At 42.1% G+C, this 27694-nt stretch overlaps 2 protein-coding genes across 6 annotated transcripts in view; one reads left to right on the top strand and one right to left on the bottom strand.

Moving 5' to 3' along the window:
• Positions 1 to 27694, top strand: part of ACSBG2 (acyl-CoA synthetase bubblegum family member 2) — an 88440-nt gene that overhangs the window by 32691 nt on the left and 28055 nt on the right. For 3 of the 4 annotated variants that reach the window (XM_074939737.1, XM_074939736.1, XM_074939734.1), the window contains exons 14-15: positions 981 to 1227; positions 3049 to 3207. In XM_074939737.1, coding sequence (XP_074795838.1) covers positions 981 to 1227; positions 3049 to 3155 — 354 coding nt within the window. In that variant the 3' untranslated portion in view covers positions 3156 to 3207. Of the gene's footprint in view, positions 1 to 980; positions 1228 to 3048; positions 4960 to 27694 lie in introns of those variants that run through there. The other variant, XM_074939735.1, reaches the window with a different exon arrangement.
• MLLT1 (MLLT1 super elongation complex subunit) overlaps positions 11088 to 27694 on the bottom strand; it is a 61152-nt gene continuing 44545 nt past the window's right edge. The window contains exons 7-12 of one of the 2 annotated variants that reach the window (XM_074939739.1): positions 26945 to 27032; positions 25225 to 25336; positions 22649 to 22748; positions 19813 to 19884; positions 17001 to 17072; positions 11088 to 15543 (exon numbers count right to left, since the gene is read on the bottom strand). In XM_074939739.1, coding sequence (XP_074795840.1) covers positions 15415 to 15543; positions 17001 to 17072; positions 19813 to 19884; positions 22649 to 22748; positions 25225 to 25336; positions 26945 to 27032 — 573 coding nt within the window. In that variant the 3' untranslated portion in view covers positions 11088 to 15414. Of the gene's footprint in view, positions 15544 to 17000; positions 17073 to 19812; positions 19885 to 22648; positions 22749 to 25224; positions 25337 to 26944; positions 27043 to 27694 lie in introns of both variants that reach the window. The other variant, XM_074939738.1, reaches the window with a different exon arrangement.

Here is a 27694-nt window from a genome sequence, read left to right as displayed (position 1 = left end):
GGGCTTGTTGCTGTCAAATCAAAGATCTGAAACTGTATCTAATACCTGCAAATAAGCATTTCACAAACTAATCTTCTGATCAACACCAAACAGCATGTCATGCTGTAACTTTAAATTACAAGAACCTGACTGTGTAAGAAGTACATGGGAGCAACTCTGCATGTTTAGATTCTATGGCTATAGTTTGGTTATGAAGAGGTGCAATTCATCCCTCTATATACATATTCAGCAAAATAGAAGGGAGTTGAAGTTGAAGACATGGAAGCAGTAAGATGCAAGAGGGAAAATGTGGTTCTCACTTGTATTTCCTCCCCAAACCTCACCCACCATAGCAGTAACAAGCTGTAGCTTCTTTGTTTTAAATCTGATTTGCTTTAAAAGTTTCCCAGGTTGGTAATGACAAGCTCAAGAGCCTGTAAAAACACCTGTCTTGATCTTTTTACCAAGGAAGATTGAGCTCTAGATTTCTGGACGCTAGTTTCCACTCTCCATAATAAGAGCTGTTGGGTGCTGAGCTGTTAAGAGAATGTGACAAAGCAGTATGGGAAGCCTGTGCTGCATGCCTCTCCCAGATTCAGTGCAGTTCTTTTTCTAACTCCCTAGAAATGCCCCCAATAATCAATGGGAAAAGAGCACGAACCACAACTGTAGCTGTAACAAAATTAGCCCTAGAAATCCTCTACCTACTTCTAGAGCAGCCTAGGTGCTGAACAATTTTCCCCCAGCATGCTGAGATCTGAGGGGTTTCATTTGAACATCATCTCCTTCAACTACCAGGCGTCAGTGAATTGGTAAACTATTGCACCAAGGTGATGTGGTTCTGGCTGTCTGCTTAGGATCAGCCAAGGTAATAGGAAAATAAACTTTGTTGGGTTAAATAAGCATGTGACTGTAGAAAACTACTTTTTTTTTCCTGTAGTGTAGCTAATATATAACTGTTGAACCAGCGAAGTCATATTTTTCTGTCCTTCCTCTTACAGTGCAAGGTAAATGAAGAAACAGGGGAACCAGAGGACGACCTTACTCCGGAAGCTATAGCATACTGTCTCAGATTAGGCAGCAAAGCTACAAAAGTCTCAGACATTGTAGGTGGCAAAGACAAAGCTGTTGATGCTGCTATCCAGAAGGGAATTGCATTAGTCAATGAGAGAGCCACCTCAAATGCACAGAAAGTACAGAAGTGGGTCATTCTAGAAAAAGACTTCTCAATCTCTGGTGGAGAGCTAGGTAAGTGACCTGGGCTACTACACATTGAAACATATGCAGGACTCCTGATTTCAAATTAGGGGGTGGCACATCTTCTCATTGCCCTAAAGTCCTGAGTGATGTGATCTCTTGCATGTATTATGATACTAAAGGCAGTCTTAAACTGCCCTGTGAATGTACAGTGTGTGTACTCCACTGGGCTGGACACTCAAGCAACAGAACTGTAGGAGCCTGTCAGCTAGGTAGGTTGGACAACAGCCACTTTTGGCACTCAAAGTCTGGCATGTAGTAACCAGAAATTGGCTGAGGTTTCTGGTTGACAGGAATGAGGGGAGGAGATGCTGTCTGGCTTGTGGGTGGAACTGGTTGTGACCTTAGTCTTAGAGTGGGATGGGTTAATATTTCATTCCCAATTCCAACAAGCCTTGCTGGTAACCATCTGCACCCTGGCATTCTGTTGTAGCAACTTGTTGCTGCATCTGTAGCAGTTGAATGGTATCCAAATCTTTGATTTAATGTCCAAGCTTCAAAGTGAACATCCCCCAGAGGTATGGAAATAACTTGCACTTCTTGGAGTTAATGATTTCTGGTGCCTGCTCCTACTTAGGTCCAAAAGGGTAGAGTACTCTGAGGGGCACAAGTAGATAGGGCTGCTTAATTGCACTGCAAATGGCTAGGTGAGGGAACCCAGTTAATCTCAGAGCTTGGCTACACTTGTGACTTATAGCATGTTTAAAGCAGCCCTGGGTGCCCTAGCTCACTACCTGTCCACACTGGCAAGGCACATAGAGTGCTCCTGGTACTCCACCTCAGCGAGAAGATTAACACTTGTTTGTGCCTTGGCTGAAACACCCAGGTGTCAGTGTGAACGAGGTGTTGCGTTACTGCACTCTGCCCTTAAGTCATGTGGCCACTCTTCTCATCGTTTTTGGAATCTCTGCAGGAATGCGGATATGCCCTTTGAAAGCTCAGTTTCTGACAGCTGGCATGCTTTATCGGGAGGGAAAGCTACTGTCTGAACTTACCAGACAGCAGGCTGACATGCTTTCAGCCCCCCAACCCACTCTCTTCTCCCCCCCATACACACAACATGCTCCCTGTCAACTCCACCCCCCCATTTGAAAAGCATGTTGCAGCCACTTGCATGCTGGGATAGCTACCACCATGCACTGCTCTCTGGCCATTGCAAGAGCTGCTAATGTGCGCTTGTAGTGTCTGTGGACAGATTGCAGCACTTTCCCTACTGCACTCTACAAAGGCCGGTTTAACTCAAAGCGCTCTACATCTGCAAGCCATCTGTAGCCATGCCCTCAGTAACAAGTGAATACTGTAACCATCTTCTCTTAAAGAATGCGCCAGAGCCTAAAATCCTTCCTGGAGGATTGCAGTAAGCTGCCTCAGGCTGTCATGCACCTCACCTCTGGTGCCCACCCACCAAGAACCATTCAATTCCTGGCCTGCCAAATGACTCTGGTGCCTGGATAGGCTTGAGCCCAAGACCAGGCATTTCTGTTCACTACAACCCTGAAAGTCTAGATGGTATGGGAAGCTAAGGCTTAAGCCTTCTCTCCCTGGCTCTGAGGCCAGCAGCCTTGCTGCTTCCTTCCATCTGTACACACTTCCCCATTCAGCAGTTTTTTCTTGTGCCTTCCACCCTGATGTCAAGTGATTTCCTTCCAAGATGGTAAACCATAGTAACTAAGGGAGACTTTCCAAGTTGGATGCCCAACTGTCTTTTGTGCCTTTCTCTAGAATCAGCAAGCAGCCTTGCTTCAAGACATTAAACTTCTTGGAATTGGTCTTAGTAGGATAAATAACAGTTAAAATATTTCCCTCTTACAGGCCCAACAATGAAACTGAAGAGGCCTGTTGTAACAAAGATGTATAAAGATACAATAGACCACTTCTACACTGTGGAAACCACATCAGCAAATCCTCTTACAAAGTAACCTTGGAACACTGCAGGTCTCGACATACAGTTCTCAACTCTTCTACTGCTGTGTAAGTGTGTGTGCGTGCGTGCTGTTCATTGCTTTGACTCCCAAATGAAGGAATAAATGCATCTCTGGAATAAACCAGGTTTAATATTGTAGCCCTGCAATCACTGAATATTTGTATACATTCCTGACTCTAGTTATTGGTGATGCTGCACTAACATTCCCTCTCTGGATGGACTTTTTCTAATGTCCATGGTAGCTCAAAATCAATTGTGCATCATATATGGGCAAATAGAATCTCAGCAAAAGTTAAATAGTTAAAATATTTTAATAGCACCATGGCATTACTTTGTATTGTAAAAACCATAACTTATTTTTCCACCAAAGTTTGTTTTTGTCTGAAAATGAATGTAAAACACAAGCAGGAATCTTGGTTTCTTTGTAGTTACACTTGAGGGCTGGGGTACTTTTTTTAATAGCAATGACTTTTTTTGTAAGTAAATTATATACATACAGCATATAAAGGATTTCTATACAGTATGGATACAGAATACAGGTTTACTTCATTGTGTAATACTGGCTTTTAAACATTTTTGGTTGGGATATCACAAAGCCATAACCTTGTTGAAACTATACTGTGCATATGTTGTAAGAAGCATTCCAGCAAAGGGAGTCTGATAGAGCTGTCAAAATCCTGTCCCTTCTGACTTGTTCCTCAGTTGTCCCACAATCCTGGAATGTCTTAAACTTCTCACAGGTAGAACTTCTAGGTTTTTATGGTGTAGTACACTTGGGGTGAGTGAAAGTCTTAATGACTTCTTGCAAGTATACTTTTAGGACTGTATTGGACTGAACAGTTTTTAAAGGCTAATTGTCTTTTGAAAAGAGAAATAATGCATGCATTAGGAAATGCTCCACTGATTGGTATTGCCTTTTCTGACAAAAGGGTTACTAGTTTATAAGGGGGAGGTTCAACCTCTGGTGGGGGTGTGCTGCATTTCTAGAACTTCAAGCAGTCTTGCACTGTAGGCCCCTCTACAGAAGCAAGCAACTGTTACTGAATTCATGGATGCTTACAGTAAACTCTATTCTACTCAGGGGCACCTTGCCTGATGTGAACAGGCATATCAGTTATCTTCTACTCCTATGCCTGGATGAGTAAATTAGCTCTGCTTACCCCCTCCTGTTAACCAGTTATGATATGGTAGTCATGCAGAAATCTGTATCATTATGGAGGCCTAACTCCAACTAAGTTTCAGAGACCTTAAATGTTTTAAAGATCTAATTTTTTTTGAGAAACTTGTATTCATCTGTGATCAACAACACTGTATGAACCATGTATGAGATTGTGAAGGACTGAACAAGTGCAATCATTCTAGCTACTTTCAGACTTAACTCTTACTGATGTCTTCAGTTCAGTTCATTATCTTTGTCAGTGCCTGGAGTGGATGGGTCAGGCAGAGGAATATGTATATGAATGAATTACTATAAGGCATCTCAAAAGGCTGAGGAGTACTTCAGGACACAAGGATTAAATGGCTATTCTGACTTGTATATCAAATGAAACTTTGCCATCACTTGAGCTACATCAGGGTTTGTTGTATTAAACTGCTATCTGTAAGATGGCTAGGGAAGGAATTTAAAGCACTTATACGAGAATTGAGGATTGTGAAAAGTGGGGGGGCTATTTGTAATTGGAATTATAATGAAGATTCCACATGTGTAAATAAGCTTGTAATTTGATAAAGTGCTATGCACTATTACTGCTGACTGGTCTTCTGTATCTATTTATGGGACAAGTGTGAAATGTCAACTGTTAATAAACATCTGAACCTCATTTTGTCTTTGAAATAGCATTTCAGTAACTTGCCACAAGGTAGGTTTTAGTTAAACTTCACTAAATGAAGCTTGGACCAGCAAACTAGTGGTGAAGGGGAAGTTGAGTATCTGTCTTGGTTCATGGGACAGTAACAAGATTTAGAACAGAGGTACAGAAAGAGCAAGCTTTCATAAAATCTAAGTGAGGTGACTCAACCCCTCTAGGAACACCACCTGTACAATACATCCTGTTGGTTATAGTGCTGACATTCTGCCAAGATTTTTTTTCTTCATAGTGACTTGCATAACCTTCACTACCTCTAAAGTAGGGAGAGAAATGGAGACCCTTAACTGTCAGGTTTTAGAACTTAAATGCAAGGATGAGTACTTCTCCTGCGTAGTTAACAATCCCTGCTCTAGGGAGGAGGAAGCCTAAAAGCAAGCAGTGGACAATACAGAGTGCAAACTAATTGGGCCCTATAGCTGACTTAACTAGTAGCAGCAGAGAACACTAAGCATTGGAGAATAGAGTATTGTTTAACGGACAACACATTGAACTGCCCATCAGCCCTGCAATTAAAATACCACATTTGCCCACCTGTGCCAGGTAGCTTGGACTCCAGCTAAGGAGCTGTTTGGGGTGTAGAGGCTGCCACCAGAGTCTGACCATGCACTCTGGGACCCTCTGACCTCAAGCTCCTAGATCACAGGTTCTACCCAAGCTTGAACACCTAGAGTACAATTAGTCCTTTTTGCCAGGTGACTTGGACTCTGGTTAAGGGTCAGCTGTGGGTAAGTGTGAGTTAACAGATTAAAGTCTAACTTAGTTTAATCACACTGTTAATGATTGTTAGAAATCAATATTTGAAAATTTAAAATTTTTTCTATTACAAATATTTGCATTGTAAAAATTAAACATGATTTTTCAATTCACTTCATACAAGTACTGTAATCTCTTGTGAGATGGAACAAATTTAAGTTACAAACTGCACTGAAACACAATGTAAAACTTCAGAGCCTATAAGACCACTCAGTTCTCCTCCTTGTTTGTCATAGCAATTGGCTGAACAAGCTTGTTTACATTTACAGGCACTACTGCTGACTCCTTATTTACAATGTCACCTGAAAGTGAGAACAGGCATTTGTGTGGCATTTTTGTAGCCAGCATTGCAAAGTATTTGTGTCAGATATGCTAAACCTTCATATGCCCCTTTGGCCACCATTCCAGAGGACATGTTTCTATGCTGCTGCTTTTTTTTTTAAAAAAAAAAAAAAAAAAAACCTAAATTTGACTGACCTCATTGGCAGGAGGGGGGGAGAATTTTGCTCACCCACATTATGTCATTTCATGTTATAGCAGTCTTGGATGATGACAACCCAGTACATGTTTAAAGAACACTGTCACAGCAGATTTGACAAAATGCAAAGAAGGTACCAATGTGAGATTTCTAAGGGTAGATACAGCATTTGACCCAAGCTTTAAGAATCTGAAGTGCCTTCCAAAATCTGAGAGGGATGAGGTATGGTACATGCTTTCAGATCTCTAAAGAGCAACACTCCAATGCAGAAACTACAGAACCTGAACCACCAAAAAAGAGAATCAACCTTCTGCTTATGGCATTTGACTCAGATGATGAACATGCAGTAGTCCACTCTGCTTTGGATCATTATCTAGCAGAACCAGTTATCAGCATGGATGCATGTCTTCTGGAATGGTGGTTGAAGCATGAAGGGACATATGAATCTCTAGTGCATCTGGCACAAACATCTTATGATGCTGGCTACAAGAGCATTGAGAATACCTGTTCTTGCTTTCAGGTGACATTGCAGGAGATAATACTGCCCACATCTCATTTACAAATTGTCTGAGTGGACTTGTAGGTTCTAAAGTTTTACTCTGTTCTTTTTTGAATGCAGTTTGTTTGTACATTAAACTTACAAATGTAGAATTAACTTTCCTCATAATTGCACTACAGTACTTGTATTAGGTGAATTGGAAATATACTATTTTTCTCACAGGGCAAATGTGTGTGACCACAAATAAAGTGAGCCCTATACACTTAATTCAGTATAATTGAAATCAATATTAAAATGTAGACACCTAAATTTAAATGGTATTCTTATTTAACAGTGCAATTAGTCACAATTTTTAAAATCACTTGACAGCCCTAGTAGAGACATACATGATGTGGCCTATAGAAACAGGTTCCAGCCTAAAAGGGAGTTGGGGGTATTTAATAGCCACCTTGCATAAAGACTAGAACTCCTTTATACAAAACAATACTTGAGCCTTTTCCTATTAAGATAGCAATTCAGGACTTATGTCTCTAGAGAACTTGGGGCATGGTCTGTTTAATTCCAGTAGTATCAAAGAGAAATTTCTACCTTTATATACAAGGGTGATATAACCAATACACTAGCTTTCCTAAAGTTTAAGGTGAAATAGGATGTATTCATGTTGCAAGTGAACTCCACATTCAAGTACCATCCTAAAGAGCATGTGCTCCTTATTCTAAATGTCCTTTCTCCCTTGAAGTACAGCAAGAGATCTTGGACCTGCTGTTGCAACAAAGGAGCTACCTTGAAATACTTGCTTTAGAAAGTGATGTAAAATAGCCAGTTATGAACTCCAGGAAAGAGCACTGACAGGATTGGTTTTGGAAAGGTAATTAATTCCTTTGAGTGGAATTTAAATTGCATCATTACATAGATCCATCAAGCCCAATATAGGGGCCAGCACCAGCTCTTTGAGGAAGGTAGAGAACCTGCCCACAACAAAAGTTTCTTCCTAGCCTTCTCCAGTTTGAGGCTGGGTTTCTCTTCTGAAACATAAGCCTTAGTTCTGGATAGATACTTATCCATCTAAAACCTCTTTGAAAAATATGCTCATGGTCTTATCCTGGAGTGCTACATGCTGTCACATTCACAAAATGTCACTTAAGTCTAGAAGTGCTTGATCTACCTTTCACACTTCACTTACCTTTTTACATGGATCTAGGAAAAGTGGGACTCTCTTCCACATCACACCCTGCTTTCTCCTACTAATGCCACACACTCTCTTCATGGAGCCATGGGCATCAAAAATCTCTGCTTCAAAGCCATTCTCCTAGGGTTGCTTTAATGTAAAAGTGCAAAATGCTCTTTAACTCAGAGCCAGGCTCCCAGTGATGTCCCTAAATTGCATTGCTCAATGCTGATGAGGCAGCAGGGAGAATTCTGTACATGTGAACTATTTTTTCAGTTAAACATCTGTCAGAGGGGTTGAGGTAGCACACATGGTAATACTTCCATGACAGCACTTACTAAGCAACAGTTGGAAAAATTCAACTTCCAAGATCATAGAGCAGGCTTCTTAGTCATGCACTCAAAGCCCAGGGGCCTTGAATCTACAGAAAAGGGAGAAACTTTTCCACATGTACTGTCCAGCCTAATGAGAGCTACACCATTTGTAGTTTCAGAGTAGCAGCCATGTTAGTCTGTAATCACAAAAAGAAAAGGAAGACTTGTACCTTAGAGACTCACAAATATGTTTGAGCATAAGCCTTGGTGAGCTACAGCTCACTTCATCAGATGCATTCAGTGGAAAATACAGTGAGGAGATTTATATACACACAGATCCCAAAAAAATGGGTGTTTATCATGCACACTGTAAAGGAGAGTGATACTTAAGATGAGCTATTACCAGCAGGAGAGTGACCCCCTCCCCCCCCAAATCTCTCTGGTCACTCAATTTCTGACCTAAAAGTGGCTATTCTTCAACAGAAAGACTTCAGAAACAGACTCCAAGGAGAGACTGCTGAATTGGAATTAATTTGCAAACTGGATACAATTAACTTAGGCTTGAATAGAGACTGGGAGTGGTTGAGTCATTACACAAAGTAAAACTATTTCCCCTTGAAAAAAGAAAAAGGAGGACTTGTGGCACCTTAGAGACTAACCAATTTATTTGAGCATAAGCTCTTGTGAGCTACAGCTCTCCCCACCCATCCTCAGACGTTCTTGTTAACTGCTGGAAATGGCCCACCTTGATCATCACTACAAAGGGTTTTCTTTCCCCCCCTCCCGCAGGTAATAGCTCATCTTAAGCGATCACTCTCCTTACAGTGTGCATGATAAACACCCATTTTTTCATGTTCTGTGTGTATATAAATCCTCACTGTATTTTCCACTCAATGCATCCGATGAAGTGAGCTGTAGCTCACAAAAGCTTATGCTCAAATAAATTGGTCAGTCTTTAAGGGGCCACAAGTCCTCCTTTTCTTTTTGCAAATATTTGTAGTGTTACCTTAAGTCAATGTAGGAAGTTGGGTCTTTAGTCTGCTGGAGATAATGCAATGCTAATCTGCAGTCAGTGGGTGCATTAGATTAGATCAGTGGTTCCAACCTATTTACCACTGTGGGCTACAGCCACATATAATATTTATTTATATATACACACAAACATTCTACCTGTATGGCCCTGAGGATGTCACATGGGCCACATCTGTGTGTTGATTGGGCTGCAAGTTGAGAACCTCTGGAATAGAGACATAGGCAGAGTGTCCTGCCATCATGGAGAATTCTGTTTGAGATCCTGAGCCAGCCAGCCACCCTGTAACCAACCTGCTACCTGTGCTGTTAAATCTGATGGGCAGGTTGCCTCCTGCAATTATTCATTTTCTTATTATGCATTGCTAATGGGGGTGTGTCCACTGCCCATGAACAAAGAGGACAAAGGTAGTATCATATGGCAGAAGCAGGGATAAACACTGATGTGTATTGCTTAATCCTGCAGTGTATTCTAAGGTTTATAAACCTTTGAACACACCTGTTAATTTTAGTAACACTACTCATAATTCCAGCCAGAAACAGTATCCTTACACATTAGAAAACATTCTAACCCCACAGAAAATAGTGGTCCTAGCGTGACTGATCACAAGAGATTTTACAGTAGACTAAACAGCTCCAGATTTTCACCATAAAATTCTACCACCATACCTGCCAATATACAGTTTCAATTCCATGCAAATACTTTAACTTCCAAGGTAAAAGTGTAGTGAGATCTTTAATTGGTGACCTGGAAAGGAAAGACAATTGGGTTTTATTCCATCTCATTTTTGTGTTGTATAAAGGCAGCCAAAGGCTGGGGGAGTTTTCCTGCTTGTTTTGCTACCTTAAATATCAAGTTTGGACTTCATTGCTTTTGCTGAAAGACACTGGGAAGTGTGAGAAGGGGTTTGAGCCTCTAACACAGATGGCACAAAGATAGTCCTGAGGTTAAGATGCTGACTTGGGAACTCAGGAGGCCTGTTTTGATTACAAGCTGACCTTGGACAAGTCAGTTTCCCAAATGTAAAATTGGGATAATTCTTCCATCTTTAGGGGTCCCATGAGCATAAATTCCTAAGTCTGAGGTAGTCTTATTGCAGTGATTGGGGGGGGGGGGGGAGGAAGAATCTGTTGGCTCCTAGATAACATTCAAAAATAACACCCGGGTGAAGGAAAAGCTGAAACTTGAATTATTTTAAACTCTCTTCCCTCTCACTTAGATTTCCCTTCCTTGGTACCCCGTATCATAATCACAAGTTGCTGTGCCCCAGAGCCTCTTCCAGAGCAGACAAGACCTGCATTTCTCATAAAACTAAGCAGAAAGCATTTTTTAAAAGCAGAAACTGCCTGGACAGTAGAGTGCTCACTGACACTTACTGCTAAACAGCAAGTTGTTCCTTATGGCCAATACAGGCCAGGTCAGACTGCACTACACACCACGCTGATGAAGATTAGTTTCATGTGAGTGGTGAACAGTTTAACTCAGAAGTGTGATAACATTTAGCACTTGTGCCCTTTTCCATTTGTCAAGTAGTTACTGTTCTGAGTTTAATGGAGCAGATGACAAGGCTCTAGAATAGTTAATATTTGTCCCAAGTATTATTGACACTGCTGTAAGAGCAGAGTTGCAGGAGTCACATTCAGTTGATTATTTCAAGTTTAAGCTAATGCCACTGTTTCCATATTATTTCTCTCGGGAAAAATATTTTCTGAAGCAGAGATTTACAATGTAGAGGTCATTTTCTAGCAGAGCATCTCCTTTCCAAGTCGGGAATGAAGTTAAGAGAAACAAAATACCCCTTCATTTTTACTTTTCCATCTTACTTTATTTCACGTTTTTCTATAAAACTCCTCCATAATTCCACAAATTTAACAAAAAGTTTAAAATTCAGGACAGAAACAATCCTGTAACTTATTACAAACATTATTCTTCTCTCTTTTAATCTTGGGGGCCAGATGAATTTCTTATAGTTGAGTGAAGAACTCATTTCCCAGCACAACCTTTCATATCCTCAAATGACAAGGTATTTAATACCTTGGGTTTCAGGGAGAATACAATTAAAAATCTAGAAGCTGAAGTACTTACACACTTTTAGGAGTGCAAACTCATCTCTTTAGTTCTTGATGGCTATTTCATGCCTCATGAAAGCAATACCCATCTGATTTTAATTTATCTTTAAAAGTAAGAACCATTACAAGGTGCACAATGGTTGTGTCTAGTTTTGACACTTCAGAATGTCAACTAGCAAGTGCCAGGCACCTGAAATGATCAAGGAAGCTTCTTTTGAGTATATCAACTGTGCTATAGTGCATGTAAAGCCATCAGTGGCCATTGGACAACATTACATTTGAAATTTACTGAACCAATAATGACACAGGTCTCTGCATGCAGAGAATATGATGGGGCAAGCTCCATAAAGGGAAGTTTAAATGTTTTACCATCAAAATAAGTTAAAGATCTCTGACAAGAACTGGTCCTAGATTGTTGCATCATAGCTCCTTACGAGTTCTGATGCTCCCACCATGGAGAGCAGTATAAGAACTTGTGGCTAAATCATTGCACTTCCACATATTCAGGCTGACTACATCAAAGCCTGTTTTACACTACTATTGTGTCCAATGTTCTTCCTAACTGGCATTCTGTGATCTGGTCACAACCTTTTGTCCATTTCTACAGTGAATGCCAGTAATGAAAGCCTCAAGGCTTAATACAGATCAGACCAAGACAACTGGACAGTGTTCTTGACCCCTATTCTGCCCTTTTATACAAAGACCAAGACCAAGGGCAAAAGAAAAGCTGTGCCCTGATCTCACATCCACATTACTCAAATCCATTACTCTGAAAGCCTTCAGGTTAATCATTACTTGTACATGCTCTTAATACCAAGCTGAAGGACATTTAGAGTAAACTTGAGTTTTGTCCATTTTCCTTGGAAAAATCATTATGGCTAAAACAGTCAGACAATTGCATTATTTCAAACAATGCAGGTTGCTATGCATCGTCGTGCAGATTTGTAGTGGTACCATCAGCAGCAGTATCAACGTCTCCTTCCCACCCGTGCTCTCAAGAGTGGCACAGGGACGAACACTTTACCCACAAAGACTTGTGCATGGCACGCTCCGAATACCAGGCAGCCCACTAGAGAATCTACAAGTGGAACTTTTCTTAAATGTAACTAAAAGGGGACACAAAGGTTGGGAGGTCCGTGATTTAAGCAATTTTTCCTTGTTTGCAGAGTCATTCCTCATGTGGTCCCCAATCCTACCACCACCACCCCCCAAAAAAACTCATGATTTGGTAAAATACCAGCGAAGTACTTGTGAGAAACAAAGCACTGTTAGTAACAAACCAGCAGGTGCACACAACGGAGAACACTATTGTGGGGGGAACATTTCCATTTCAGGTTTCCCAGATTATTATAAACAGTCTAAAAAATTCATATGTAAAATACCTTTTATAAAAAAAAGATTCCCCATGAAATAGTAATACTTGTTAAATTTCACAAGTAAAGTAAAAATCCGGGACAAGACGGGGCAGTGGCCACAGGGGGGAGCCCTAGGCACTACCACATGGCACAGCTATGTTCAGGGACAACCTCAAGACTCTTGCTCCTTGGCCCAGCTGGGGAGCATCATGATAAAGGTTCTGTTTTTAATATGATGGGGAAGTGTTTGCGTGCCTCTCTCTAGTCCTTTGTGCTACAGATCTGGAAACTACTTAGTCCCAAGACCAATACAGTAAGTATGGGTGCTAGGGGTAAAGTTGATTTAGAAATGGGATTTGGGAGCAGGGAAGGAAGTTGATCTCGGGAGAAGAGAGGAGGTGAAAGTCTTAGGGACTTTCCACACAAACAGCTCAGTTAACACTGTTGCTGTTACATGGAGGGGAAGGCCTCACTCATCCCTTGGCTAGAGTCTCTGGAGCAAGGCTATTTGGAGGCTCTGAATACCTGGAGCCATTCTCCATACACCCAAAAACTTTTGGAGTGGGCTTGGACATGTTGCAACATGACAGAATTCACTCCCTCCATCAAAAATAGTCTCAACAAGCACTGACTGCTCTTATAGTTTAAATGTACTCAGTAAGCCCTGAACAGCACAAGGGATCTGCAGAACATTAAAAAGCTAAGTCTGGTGCGACTTCCTTCACTTAGCCATATCCAGTTGCAGAGCTTGAGATAGTACTGTAGTCTCATCCTTTCCTGGTAATCCTCTTAACCTTGCCATAGCACATTCTTGTACACGGTTTCTATCCAGGCTTGGAAATGTCCATCAGGAAAACAAAAACAGATCAGGTCACCGTCAGCATGACAGGGGATAGACCTGGCATGAGCTTGACGTTTCTATGAAGACATGTGACAGATGGTACAGACAGACAAAATTAACAGGAATCGGGTCAACATGACCCAACTCAAACAAGCTTATCATTATATTGCCACTTTAATCTATTAGTTGCAACATTTCCATGATAAAGAAAGGGAACATCCAAAACAAGGGACTACAATTTCATATTGAAAAGTGGGACAGCACATGGGAGAAGCTTTAGAATGATCTTTTATACCTCATCCAGCTCCCACATGGAACTTTTAAAGAGGTCTGTTTGTTTGTGTAGGGTTATTCTGAACTGTTGCTTTCCCCACAACTTTCGGCCAGCAGCCCATTTACATCTGGCAAAAGCTTAGAACCTGATTGGAAAAGTGAAAATTATTTCTTTAAAAATAGTGACTTTAGGAAAGAAGAGTTTAATCTATTTCTGAAGACATGACAGGTATTTCCCCCACCTCCATTTGGAAGTTGAACTAGGGTTAGTGTTTGCCATTACCTGCCATCTTTTGAACAGGTGAGAGAAAAACCTGACTTCACTTGTTCCAAGATCTTTTTGTTTTCTAGAGGTGTCCCAGGATTAAAATACTCCCTTATTTTGGTTTTCCCAGAGTATAGCCACTACTATAGGGGCCACTATAGGAAAAATTCATCCTTGAGAACATAGAACAAGAACCAATGACATATTTTGGCAAAGTTATTCAAACACTGAAGAATGAAAGTGAGACAGGTGAGTCCCTTCCAGAGCACAAAATGCTTTGAAGATCGCTGTTCAGCTTTCATACACTAAAAATTGTTCACAAGAGGCCTTTTAACAAACAAACAAGTCAAATCTTATTAACCACCCCCCTCCCCTGCCATTACCATTAAAAAAAAACATAACAGAAAAAACACACCTTTAAAATCTTAAGACCCAACTAGGCCCTTCTTATACATACAGTACATACATATATATAATATATATATATATATATATAAAATATACAGCTTACAGTTTTGTAGTCCTATTACAGTTAAAGCAGACTGAAAGGAGTGAGACTTTGTTTAGGGGCTTGGATCAACAAGAAGTCTCAAAACCCCAGTGGGAGACAGCAGATTCTGGAAGCCTCTTCAAAGAGCACAAACTCTGTCTCTCTGAGAAGCTGAAACACAGAATAAGGCCCTGCACTCTGCATATGAAACAATGCCTTCCAGGGATCAGGGACCAGATTACATACAATAAGCTGTTGTACCAAACCGCTCTAGAACTTGCAAATGATCAAAAGCAACAACTATCCACTTCCTCTGCAACAGACCAACAGGGCCCCTTGGGAAGCAATCTCTGTTGCAAGTCACATGGCTAGCTTTGTAAAAGCCAATCTTGCTTACACAGCGCGAACAATTCTTCCCCGAGTTGGGAGAAATCTGACTCAGTTGAGTCTCTCTGCGGGCAAGTTGGTCCCTGGATCCAGCGAAGAAAGCATTGTCCAAATTCCTTCAGCTCTCAGAGCCACCTGAAAATGCATTCTGAAAGACAATTTCTTGAAGTAAAACCAAACCAAGGTCACACTCTTGTGTAGTTGGGAGCAGCACATCTTTTGCTCTGCTCAGTACCTGTGCCCGAGTGTACGTACGAAGCGAGGGAGGACAGACTCAGCACTACGGGTGCTTGTTTGGACAAAGTGCAGCAGGCGGTGGGTGCATTCACAGAGCATGGCTCTTCTCTAAGGCAGTGCTTCGGGTGAATTGAGAGAGTAAAAAGGCCTAGTTCCAAGGGTTTATTTCCTGGTACCAAGAGATGGGATTTCTGGTTTCAAAAGCAGCCCACTTCCAAGGCTAAGCGTCATGTTGCCACTGCTTCCAAATAACTCTGCAGCTTACGGACGGTCGTTTCATCCAAGGAGAAAAGGTCAAAGTCAAAGGTTGTGTTGGTAACGTTGAAATGCCCAGTTTCCTCAATAAGATTTACAATCTGAAGAGAAAGGAGCAAGGATGTATGTGAGGAGCTCAGATTCAGCCATACCTAGTGCACTGGAAGGGGAGGGTCGGTTTGGCCCAATCAAACCCCCTCCCTTACCCTCACAAGAGGGCTTTAAAAGCTATCTCCTGGCAGGATGGGTGCCCAGCCACAAAAAGGCACTGGCAGACCATTTCCCCTTAAATCTGAGGCATTTTAATTATCAGGACGCTCCAAGGAGCCCAAGTTGGGTATGGCTTGAACAAAATACGGGTAGGAAGGGTCCTGTGCACTATATTTCAACCCTTTTTCAATACAAGCACTCAACGCGTATCTGGCTTCTTTCTACACTTTTTTGCTTTAATAAAGAGGGATCACTCACTTGTGGTGAACCATCCATTGCAATGGAAAATTACAGGTGCCACTTGTTAGGATATAGATATTCAGGCCTGTTTGTAAAGGCCTATACACTAAGAATTTAGGTGTATTCTTATCACTTGGCTAGTTAGAGATATAAAAGAAAGAATCAAAATCACTGTCTGCCAGTGTAAGGTCCTTCTCCTACTGTGACAGTCTGCGGCCCTGTGCTTAGGCTAAGGTCTTTGGCTAAGCAACAGAGGCAGCCATATGCTGGGAAGCAACCGGTCACATCCTCATATTCTAAACTAGTCACATTGAAATAAGGTGCTACTGGGCTGTGAGGAATACAATCCTGTCCTGATAGTGCCTATCGCCTCCAGAGAAAGGGAAGTGCCTAGAAGATGTAAAAGGAAACTTAGTTTGATAGCATCCTGTCTGGCAAGAACTCACTTATCAATAGCTGGGATGTGAAATCCTCATTTCTTTGTTGTTCTATCACTGTAGTCCCCATTTCCCTATTGTTTGTCTGTATAATCTCTGTCTGGTTCTGTGATTGCTTCTGTCTGCCGTATAATTAATTTTGCTGGGTGTGAACTAATTAAGGTGGTAGGATATAATTGGTTAAATAATCATGTTACAATATGTTAGTATTGGTTAGTTAAATTTCAGGAAAATGATTGGTTAAGGTATAGCTAAGCAGAACTCAAGTTTTACTATATAGTCTGCAGTCAGTCAGGAAGTGGGTGGGGGATGTGGGAACAGGGAATGGGGGTGGGGAAACTGGAATCACATTTGGCTAAGGGCAGGAATGGGAACAGGGACACAGGTGTAAGGCTCTGTGGTGTCAGAGCTGGGAAGGGGGACACTAAGGAAGGAAACTGGAATCATGCTTGCTGGAAGTTCACCCCAATAAACATCGAATTGTTTGCACCTTTGGACTTCGGGTATTGTTGCTCTCTGTTCATGCGAGAAGGACCAGGGAAGTAAGTGGGTGAAGGAATAAGCCCCCTAACACCTGACTTAGGGTCTGACTTACACCAGCAATGTGAGAAGATTACCTATGCTACAAGGATATAGGGTGTAATTTACCACAAAACCGACAGACTCTCTACCTGCTGTAGTACATTGCGCTCCCGCAGCGCCATTAGCCGTCTGTGAAGCTCCACCAATTCATCAGTGTAGGCCTGTGAACGAGAGGGTAAAAAGGAATAAAACAACGCATCTGGCATGTTTCCAGTACTGCCAGGGAAGCAAAGCAGTTACTTCCCCAATGAAGATTTTGGGCAGCTGCTTGAGGGCCTTCTGTCACTTTTTTGTTCCCATTCCCCCCAGCAAAAAAACCTTCCAGTCCCTCCTCTGTAGTCTAATTCATCAACTCTCATCTGCTTGGAAATTAAACTGACTGAAATCCAGCTGCGCTGGGTCCAGTCAGGTATGTTTCATAGTGCACCACAAGGTGTCTCCCTCCAAACAAATGGCTTGTGAGAAGTGATCTGAACCTTTGAACTTAGAGCACCCCCAATTTCAGGCTGAATGTCTCTTGGTGAACTTCCATGTTAGTGCCCTATGAGCAGTCTGTGCTAAATGCTCACCTGTGCCCCCAAATACAATACCAAGTAGGTGGTCACCTATGATGGGATTTTAGCAATACACTGACACTAGTTTGTGTTCATATTGAAGCTTCCAACCAAACTGAGGAAGAAACTTTTTGAAATCATTGTTCCCCAGGAAGTTTCACTGATACCACATCCAAGAAACGGGGACATTTACACCCTCACCCACTTCAGTTTAAGAATCAGACCAGACTTTCAGAGAAGCCAGCCAAGAGGGCAAATCTCTGTTAGCACACTCTAGTGCAGTGGTTCTCAACCTGCAGCCGAGTCAGCACACAGCTGTGGCCCATGTGACATCTTTAGGGCCATAACTAGGGTAGGGCAGGAGGGGCAACCGCAGAGCCAGCGGGGGGGGGGGGGGAGGAGGTACGTGCAAAAAAGGGACGGCACAGGATCAGGCCCAGCGGCATCAGCAGGAGGCCAGGGTGCTTAGTGTCCCACCTCCAAGCCTCAGGATTGCGGGTCCAGTGACCCTAGCTGGAGCAGGCTCCCCAGCATTAGGACTGCAGAGGCAGGCGGGCAGAGCTATGTGCTGCCAAGATAGGAGACCAGCAGATGTGGCGTGGCATGCAGGGGGCTGGGGCTGCAGGGCAAGGGTATAGCAGACTAGGGCCGCAGAGCGAGGGTATAGCCGGTATATGGGGTACAGACGCTAGGTGGGGGAACTGGTGGCTGGGGGCAGTCCCTGGATAGGGGGCTAGATACTGGGACATAGTCCCTGGATGGGGAGATTGATTGCTGGGGGGCAGTCCCTGGGCGGTGGATTGAATGCAGAAGGGGACAGTCCGGGGGGGGGCGGCATTCTGCCTTGGACAGGGCACTGCCTCTGCAGGGCAGGCATGTATGCTAGCCCAGTGTTTTGGGAGGGGTGGGAGGGGAGGGCAGTCCCAGGCTGGTTGGGTGATGGGGGGGCCTTCCCTGGCTGAGGGGCCATCTGGGAAGGGGTTGGGGGCAGTCCCTGGGTGAGGGGGGCTGGGTGCATGGGGACAGTCCCGCCTTGGGGGGCAGGGCTCCCTGTCTTTGCAGGCAGGCTCCGCAGCCACGCTATCAGCAGCAGCGCGGAAGTGAGGGTGGCAATATACCATGCCAGGCCACCCGTACAGTAAATTAATTCATTTTAACAGTTAATGTTTTGTCTTATTTTACTAATTTAAAATGCTCTTGGCAGACATTTGCCTTTATTGAAATGAAAGGCACTGAATCGTATTGCTGTCAGATGACAAATACTCGACCTTTCTTTTTTTTGGTAGATACACAGGTAGTACGTGGATTGTGTGGATGCGGCCCACACAACGCACAGAGAGCTGCAGATGCGGCCCACAACAGTAAATAGGTTGAGAACCACTGGTCTAGTGCTTTCAATCAGAGGACAGATTCTTTACCTGTAAAGCTGTCCCAGAGTTATTCATGCATGTACCAGCAAAACTGAGCTCATTTAAGCAATCCTACCAAGGCAAAGAAATCAGTCATGAGATACACCTTAGCACAGCACCCTGAAGTTTCACCTGGGGACAAGCATCTCACCCAGAACACTACGCTGACCACTGAAAGTGTGTATTCTGACCCTTCTGCTAGCAAGATCACAAACACACATTGTCTTTAATATTTAAACACTGCCTTTCTTCTGGCTGAATAATATTCAAGCAGAAAAGAAACCGGCTTGCAGTCCAATAGGTAATCCTCGTATTGTGATTTTTAGTAGTATGATGTGTGGCTCAGAAATGAAAGTATTAAATGTACATTTGAAGGATTTCTACATAGGAAGAGTTCTCCTACTGAGACCTTTCTGAACAGTGAAGAAATCAGCCATGTTTAGCATTTCAGTAAGTTAAATAGTGTGTGTGGTTCAAAAAACTTGATTAAGTTGCCCCAGAGGGGAGAAAGAAGGGGCATCCACCGAGATAAATAAAGCTCTCAATTAGGTGTGCAAGGCTCTGAGCAATCAGAGCGTGAAACAATAATCAAACTGCCATTCTAACATTCTGGCAAAGATCAAACAGCTGTAAACTGCCTTGTCACCTGTGGCCACAATGCTCCTCAAAGGGAAGACAAAGACCAAAGTAAGAGAGAACTAATCTAAGAGGCAACACCTGGAAAGGATGTGGGGTTCATTTCTTAAACACTTATAACATTTCTATCACCTCATTTTGAGTCAGTACTTCTAGCATCAGTATTTCAGGGTTCAAGCCTTTAATGGGCCAAAATTGTTTCAATGTGGGGGGCAAGTACTCCTTCTGAGCTCTTGTTTTCATGGAGAAATGTCCTCCTGTATCCCACAATACTATGCTATGCCTATCCTAAGCAAAAGTACCTTGTCATATGTTCCCTTCTTCAGGATCTTTTCTGGCTTGTTGCAAGGTTCTGGACTCTTTCTTCCAGAGGCCTGAGAGGAAAACAAATAGTGGGTTGTGACCAAAAATAATTGAGGCAGAACAGAACTGTAATGGTTTGGCTGCCAATGGAAGGAAATCCTCTGGCTGACGTGGGCAGTGAAGTAGATGAGCTGTGGAGAGAGCTGCCTTTGGCAGTCCACAGCACCAAGGACACAACCATGATACAGGGATTGAAGGCAGAGAGGGGAAAAGTTTCTCCATCACTAAATATTGATAAAAGGCTTGAAACACTTGCTGGCTTGATTGACTTGGGCAAAGGGAACGATCACAACCTCAGCAGCTCTGCAACGTAGAGCGACAGCTCTTATTTTTCACAGTGCTGGATAAAGAAGTGAACTGTATAGTACGAAAAAGTTACGCTTACAATTAAAAAGTCCTTTACGAATGGCACTCCTGGCACCTGCAAGCAGAGGCAAACTGATTCACACTGCTAACCAGCTATGGAGAAGCCTGCCAGGAAAAGATGGCAGTCATGGCCTAGTAGGTCAGTAGGCCATTCCCTAGGAGTAGCACTGAATTGTTCCCTACAGGGTATGTCTAGCATTTTGCCCATTTTTCACTGGCTTGTGATTGGGCTTCCATCCTTGACAATCCACAATTCAAAAGATCTCACTTAGAAAACTGTTTCTGATCTTTAGGATGCACTTTCCACTTATTAGTTTAACAACATTATTTCTAATGGACCTCCCAAAAAATTCTTTTCCATCTTGGTGTTTCTGCCCTGCAGCTAATTGTAAGCACTCTTTAGTCATCATCTAATCTCTATTTAAGAACATAAGAACAGCCGTACTGGGTCAGACCAAAGGTCCATCTAGCCCAGTATCCTGTCTCCCGACATTGGCCAATGCTAGGTGCCTCAGAAGGAATGAACAGAACTGGTAATCATCAAGTAATGCATCCCCCATCACTCAATCCCAGCTTCTGGCAAACAGAGGCTAGGGACACCATCCCTGCCCGTCCTGGCTAATAGCCATTGTTGGACCTATCCTCCATGAATTTATCTAGTTCTTTTTTGAACCCTCTTATAGTCTTGGCCTTCACAACATCCTCTGGCAAAGAGTTCCACAGGTCGACTGTACATTGTATGAAGAAATACTTCCGTTTGTTTTAAACCTGCTGCCTATTAATTGCATTTGGTGACCCCTACTCATTGTGTTATGAGGAGTAAATAACACTTCCTTATTTATCAGAGGGGTAGCCGTGTTAGTCTGTATCCAAAAAAACAACAAATAAATGTGTTAGTCTTTAAGGTACCACCGGAATTCCTTGTTTACTTTCTCCACACTAGTCATGATTTGCTAGACCTCTATAATATCCCTCCTTTGTCATCTCTTCCAAGCTGAAAAGTCCCAGTCTTATTACTCTCTCCTCATATGGAAGCTGTTCCATACTCCTATCATTTCTGTTGCCCTTTTCTGTACCTTTTCCAATTCCAATATATCTTTTTTGAGATAGGGCAACCACATCTGCACACAATATTCAAGATGTGGGCATACCATGGATTTATATAGAGGCAATATGATTTTTTCTGTCTTATCATCTATCTATCTCTTTCCTAATGATTCCCAACATTCTGTTTGCTTTTTTGACTGCCGCTGCACATTGAGTGGATGTTTTCAGAGAACTATCCATGACTCCAAGATCTTTTTCGAGTGGTAACAGTTAATTTAGACCCCATCATTTTATATGTATAGTTGGGATTATGTTTTCCAATGTGCATTACTTTGCATTTATCAATATTGAATTTCATCTGCCATTTTGTTGCCCAGGCACCCAGTTTTGAGAGATCCTTTTGTAGCTCTTCGCAGTCTGCCTGGAACTTAACTATCTTGAGTAGTTTTGTATCATCTGCAAATTTTGCCACCTCACTGTTTACCCCTTTTTCCAGATCATTTATAAATATGTTAAATAGGACTGGGCCCAGTTCAGACCCCTGGGGGACACCACTGTTTACCTCTCTCCATTCTGAGAACGGACCATTTATTCCTACCCTTTGTTTCCTGAGGGGAACATTAAACAATTGTTTAATGAGGGGACGGAGAGATTTACTTATAATATATAAATTAATCTGTTGTTCTTTTCTGAATTCCATCCAATTTGTTGCCCTTTTGCTGGCAAGATGCTAAGACCTGCATGCAATATGCTATGGTCTTATCATTGCTGCAATGAGACAAGTTGCAACCCAAAATTCTGACATCTCTGGCTGGCAACTCACATTAACAGTTGTACCAAATTTGCTCTCCATCACCACACAGTTCTCTTGGCATCACTGAGTTCTAAAGAGCCATATTTCACTGTGTTAAAGAGACACTGTACAACAAATCATTTCTGACTCAAAAAATCAATTACAATTAACTTCAGATTACTGTAATTGAAAGATACTAGAGTAAAAGTTATTCCTATTTTTCAATTTGCTTACTTTGTATGTAGTCAGTTTGCCTTGGGGAGAACACAAAATTAAGAAGTCAGAAAATGTGAATGTCAAACCAGGGAAATTTGCAGGGAGTCTGACAAGTAGGTATAGCACCTGGAATTTTGAACTCTGAAATTGACTAGATGTCAAGTTGATAGTGTCCTCTCCCCCACCCCCCCACCCCACCCCCCCGCAATTAACATGAGCTCTTCAAGGGCCTAGTCCTGCAGTTCCTTCTACAGGCAAAGCTTCCAGGGTATTCAGTCTTGCCTGTTTAGGAGATGCAGATCCAAGCCAAAGACAATAAAGGAGCATTGTGTCGACACCCACGTTGCAAGTACCTTATTATTAGTTGGGGGAAGTTTCTGACTGGGAGGGGGTTCTCGACTTGCCAGGCAGGAGTCCGCACTGTTGTCACTGTCACTGTCGCTAAGACTCAATCTGAGAAGCAAGTAGCATAGAATTACCATCACCAGTTAGTAGGAAACTGCTATTTAGTTATAAGAGAAATACATGGATCAAAAATCATCTTTTTGTAGTTTAGGTTGCAGTTCTGTTTTGGTCAACCTGCGGTTCCAATACAGCACATTTCAATCTAATTCAGAATGAAGAATATATTCCAAATGATGACATGCTATTGCAATTGTTCCCATACAGAAGCTCAATGTTTTGCAATGCTGTAGGTACTGTACACAAGCAGCACTAAACATTTACAATGAATAAGGAGGAAAACCACAAAATTTCCACTGAAGGCTCATCCTCAGTGTATAAACATGCAAAAGCACCACAACTTCAACTGTATTTAAGTATAGGTTGACCATCAATGACAGACCCTTCAAAAGCTCCACACTCCTTTTCAGTCACTGTGATATAAACAGAAGCTAATCAAAGTAGTATATTTTTGTGGTGGATAGAGGGCCCCATTGAAAACCTACAGCTGCTGCTTGGGCTAAATCAAGGGTTCTCCAACTGGGGGTTGGGACCCTTCAGGGGGTCGCAAGGTTATTACACAGGGGGTCGTGAGCTGTCAGCCTGCACCCCAAACCCCGCATTGCCTCCAGCATTTATAATGGTATTAAATATATAGAAAAGTGTTTTTAATTTATAAAGAGGGGGAGGGGGAGGTCGCACTCAGAGGCTTGCTATGTGAAAAGGGGCACCAGTACAAAAGTTTGAGAACCACTGGGCTAAATGCATGAGATTCCAGATCTTGGCTACAGCAGCATACCCTCAGGGGAGATGGACAAAATCCAACCATTTCCATTGACTAAGGCAGGAAACTACTTTTGGCCAAGTCCTGCAGGAGCACAATCTAATCAGCAGCAGGAATGAGAATTACTTCTGGGCTGAGTATTGGTAACCTGAGGTAAGGAGACAATTACACAGCGAGCCAGCCTCGCCATTTCTCTATTCTATCCAGATCAAACTCATTCAGTGGAAAGAGACGAATTTTATATTCAATTACGGTTCCTGAGTCATGGTTTGAGTGTTGGATTAATTACTGCTTCCAGTCCACAGCAGAGCTCCCACCATGGTCACAGGCTAGAATACGGTGTTAAATAACCAAGTTTCGGAGAAGATTTTCAAAGCCACCTAAGGAAGTTAGGCGTACAAATCCCATTGAAAGTCAACGGGGCTTGTGCTTCTAAAGCCTTTATGCTCCCCCTTCGTTAGTGACAGTTTATCATCTGGTATATTTAGGGCGTAAGTCCCACTCAGGCCACAGACTGTCTCTTTTCTGTGTTTCTACAACATCCAGCACATGGAACCCCAATCCTGGTTGCGTGTTACCAAAAATAAATATTTACTGCTGCTACTACTAACAGTAGTTCATTACCTTAAGTCACATCCAGCATCACTCCATGGAAAACTACGCTTCCCTTTGGGATCTTTACTATATCTACTCCACCTCTTCTTTTCTCTGTACCGCCCCCCCTTATCCCTTCTGCATTTTCTTCTCTGCAGCATCTACAAGTTCCCAATGCCACCCGCAATGCCCACAGGCTTCACTCTACCTCTACTGCATCCCCTCCACTAAAACGATCAGCAATTAAATAGTCCATGCTGACATTTAAAATATCATTAGGCTTTGGAACCTGAAGAACTCCTCTGTGTGGCTCGAAAGCTTGTCTTTCACCCACAGAAGTTGGTCCAATAAAAGATATAACCTCATCAACCTTGTTTCTCTAACATCCTGGGACCAACATAGCTACACCACCACCACAAATATTAGGCCTTAGTATCAACACTCCAGTGAGATTAAAGGGGAAGGAGAGAGAGGGGAGTTTATTTTGTTGTTTGTACAGTGCCTAGCACTGCAGGGCCACCGTCCATAAATGGAGCTCCTATGTGCTACTGCAATACAAATAAGAACGTCACAGGCTGCCTGCAGGCTCAGTAGGACAACACTGCACTGGTGGAAGGTTTAAAGATTTCTTAACTATGAGGACTAGCAGCTTTCACTGAAAAAGCCTAGATTTTGCAGAAGTCTTCAGTCTACCTCTATTCCTCATTGTCTTATCGAACATGTCTTTATTTCCAAGCACTTTGACCTGTTCCCCTTCATCTCTCTCTTCTAATTCTTCCAACTCAACTTCTGTCCTCTGTATTCCAGTGAAACAGCTCTCACAAGACTCTAATGACTTCTTCCTTTTCAAGTCTAAGGGGCTTTCTACCATACCAATTCCCCTTAGTCACTTTGTTGACCTTGAGTCTAGCAGCCACATACTACTACTCAAGGCCCTCTTCTTTAAACCTCCATGAATTTGTTCCTTTCAAAAAACCATCCCCCACCCCAGCATTCACGTCAATGCCCTTGTTTCCTTTCTCTTACAAAGTTATGGTCATAGAAGTTACAAAGACAAATAAACATAAGCAAAATGAAGCGGTGGCTAGGCATCTTTCATTCCCTTATCACCTGGAATCCCGGCTGACCGGGTTAGCTTTGACTGCTGCCTCTTCCTCAGAAGAGGAGTCATCATCGTCTGATTCCTCCGACTGTAGATCCTCTACCATGGAGCGCAGTGGGCCTGAGATGAGAGGTAAGGGAGGAAAAGGGAGAAAAGCAGTTTAACGCAGATGCAGTATGTCTTCAGCATGATTGCTACAGAATCGTATTTGACTGCTACGAACTAAACTTGGCTTTGTTTATCCCTAAGGTAACCCAGAAGAGTCATGATTTATTAGACAGGCATCACAGATGTTTAAGTTCTATCCAAGGATATGTCACCTTGTGTTTCTCAAGACTGAAGTACTGTTGGAAATTCAGTTTTCTAACATAGTTCACTGGGAAAAGAACATTAACTTTTAAAAACCCTTTTTATACTTTAAAGGGTTTTTCTACTCCCCCTGCTCGTGTCAAAATAAAAACAGCCACTTTTCAGTGCATGTGCCAGGCAAGTTTTAAGTGTCACCCAAGAAGTGGCATTTGCAGCACCACAGTGCTTGTTATGACTGCCGAAAGTAGTGGTGGATGCTCCATCTCTTTGAGTAATTAAAGCTGGACAGAACAAAGCACTGGAAATGTAATAATGGGAACATGCCTGCATTGGCAAGGGGATGAACTGATATAATTAATAGGTCTTTTCCATCTCTAATTTCTATTAATTGGGACAAATTGAGTTTGTGGGAGAAAGTCATAAGCCTGGTGATGCCATGAGATTTTAGTCAGCACTGAACAAATTCACAAACTAAAACCTCTTAAACTGAACAGATCACAAAAATCTTAAAAGATTAAATAAAAGCAGAAGCCAACACACTGTGCAGGAAAAATCCAGTTCCAGAGATATTCAATGCCCACAGATTAACTACCAAAGTAACAAATATTTGTTTATGGCAAATACATAAGGTACTACTTTTTCCCTTGCATAGAATCACATAGTAAATTCAACATGCATCAATTCCATTAAGCAAAACCAAGCTACGTCCTTGGCCTTAGATAGTCTTGATGAAGCAGGTTTAAATTCTGCCTGTTGAATGGTGGTGTAAAAAGGATAACATAAGAATGTCCATGCTGGGTCAAAGCAATGGTCCATCTAGCCCTGTAAATTTGTTAGTCTCTAAGGTGCCACAAGTACTCTTTGTCTTCCAACAGTGGCCAATGCCAGACGCTTCAAAGGGAATGACAGAACAAGGCAATCATCAAGTGATTCATCCCATCATCTAGTCCCAGCATCTGGCAATCAAAAGCTTAGGGACACCCAGAGCATGGGGCTTCATCCCTGACCATCTTGGCTAATAGCCATTGATGGAGTTATCCTCCATGAATTTATCAAACTTATTTAATTAAACTAATTCTTTTTTGAATTCAGATATACTTTTGTCCTTCACAACATTCTTGGCAACAAGTTCCACAGGTTGACTGTGTGCTGTGTGAAGAAGTATTTCCTTCTGTTTTAAACCTGCTGCCTATTAATTTCATTGGGTGACCCCTGGTTCGTGTGTTACGTGAAGGGATAAATAATACTTCCCTATTCACTTTCTCCACATCATTCATGATTTTATAAACCTCTATCATATCCCCCCTTAGCCTCTATTATATCCCCCTGGGGAATTCCTGGACTGTAACATATGGTAAAAAACACTTTATACAAATCAAGCGAGAAGGTTTTTGAAGAATATCACTTCTTGCAACACACCTTGACTGTGGTTCTGAGATGGTTCAAAATCCGAGTCAGAACTGGAGTCTGAGCTGGAACTGGAGTTGGAAGGACTGGAGTGGACAGACTTCACCCCCCATAGAAGGTAAAAAAAAAAAAAAAAAGAAAAAAAAAGAAAAAGAAAGAAAAGAAAAAAAGGAAAGAAAAAAAATCTTAACCTTTCAATCCACAGAAAAGAATGACCAAAATGCAACATGGTCTAGCAGTGCTCAAGAACGTCACATCATCATTCCATTCTACATCATTTTATCTACAGCACTGCTCACTAATTTTTTTAAAAACATTAAAATGTAATTTCAATTAATTAATATTAGTGAAAGGTTCTGGACTAGCTAGGGTGACCAGATGTCCCAATATTAGGGGCTTTGTTTTATATAGGCAACTATATACCCCACGCCCCTTTAAAAAAAAAAAAGTGTCCCGATTTTTCACACTTGCTCTCTGATCACCCTATTCTGGGCTGATAGTTTTTGGGATTATGTAGTCCCAGGACAGCTGAAACAGCAGCAGCACAAGCTTCCAATACACACCACCCTCGCTACTGAGTCTCAAATCATCTCAAAAAGCATGAAATAGTATGACAACCTGTAAGTGAAAGTGGATACAAAGTCTATTTTCACTGTGAAAGACTAATGCAAAATGTAAATAACCAGCATAAATCATGAAAAATAAATTAAATGTTTAAGATTACTTTAATCCTCATAGCCTAAAATGCTCTTTAAACTAAGA

Source organism: Natator depressus, chromosome 25 (genome assembly GCF_965152275.1).
Source record: "Natator depressus isolate rNatDep1 chromosome 25, rNatDep2.hap1, whole genome shotgun sequence".
NCBI lineage: Eukaryota > Metazoa > Chordata > Testudines > Cheloniidae > Natator > Natator depressus.
The sequence above is the reverse complement of the archived record's forward strand: the minus strand, read 5'-3'. Positions and strand labels throughout refer to the sequence as shown.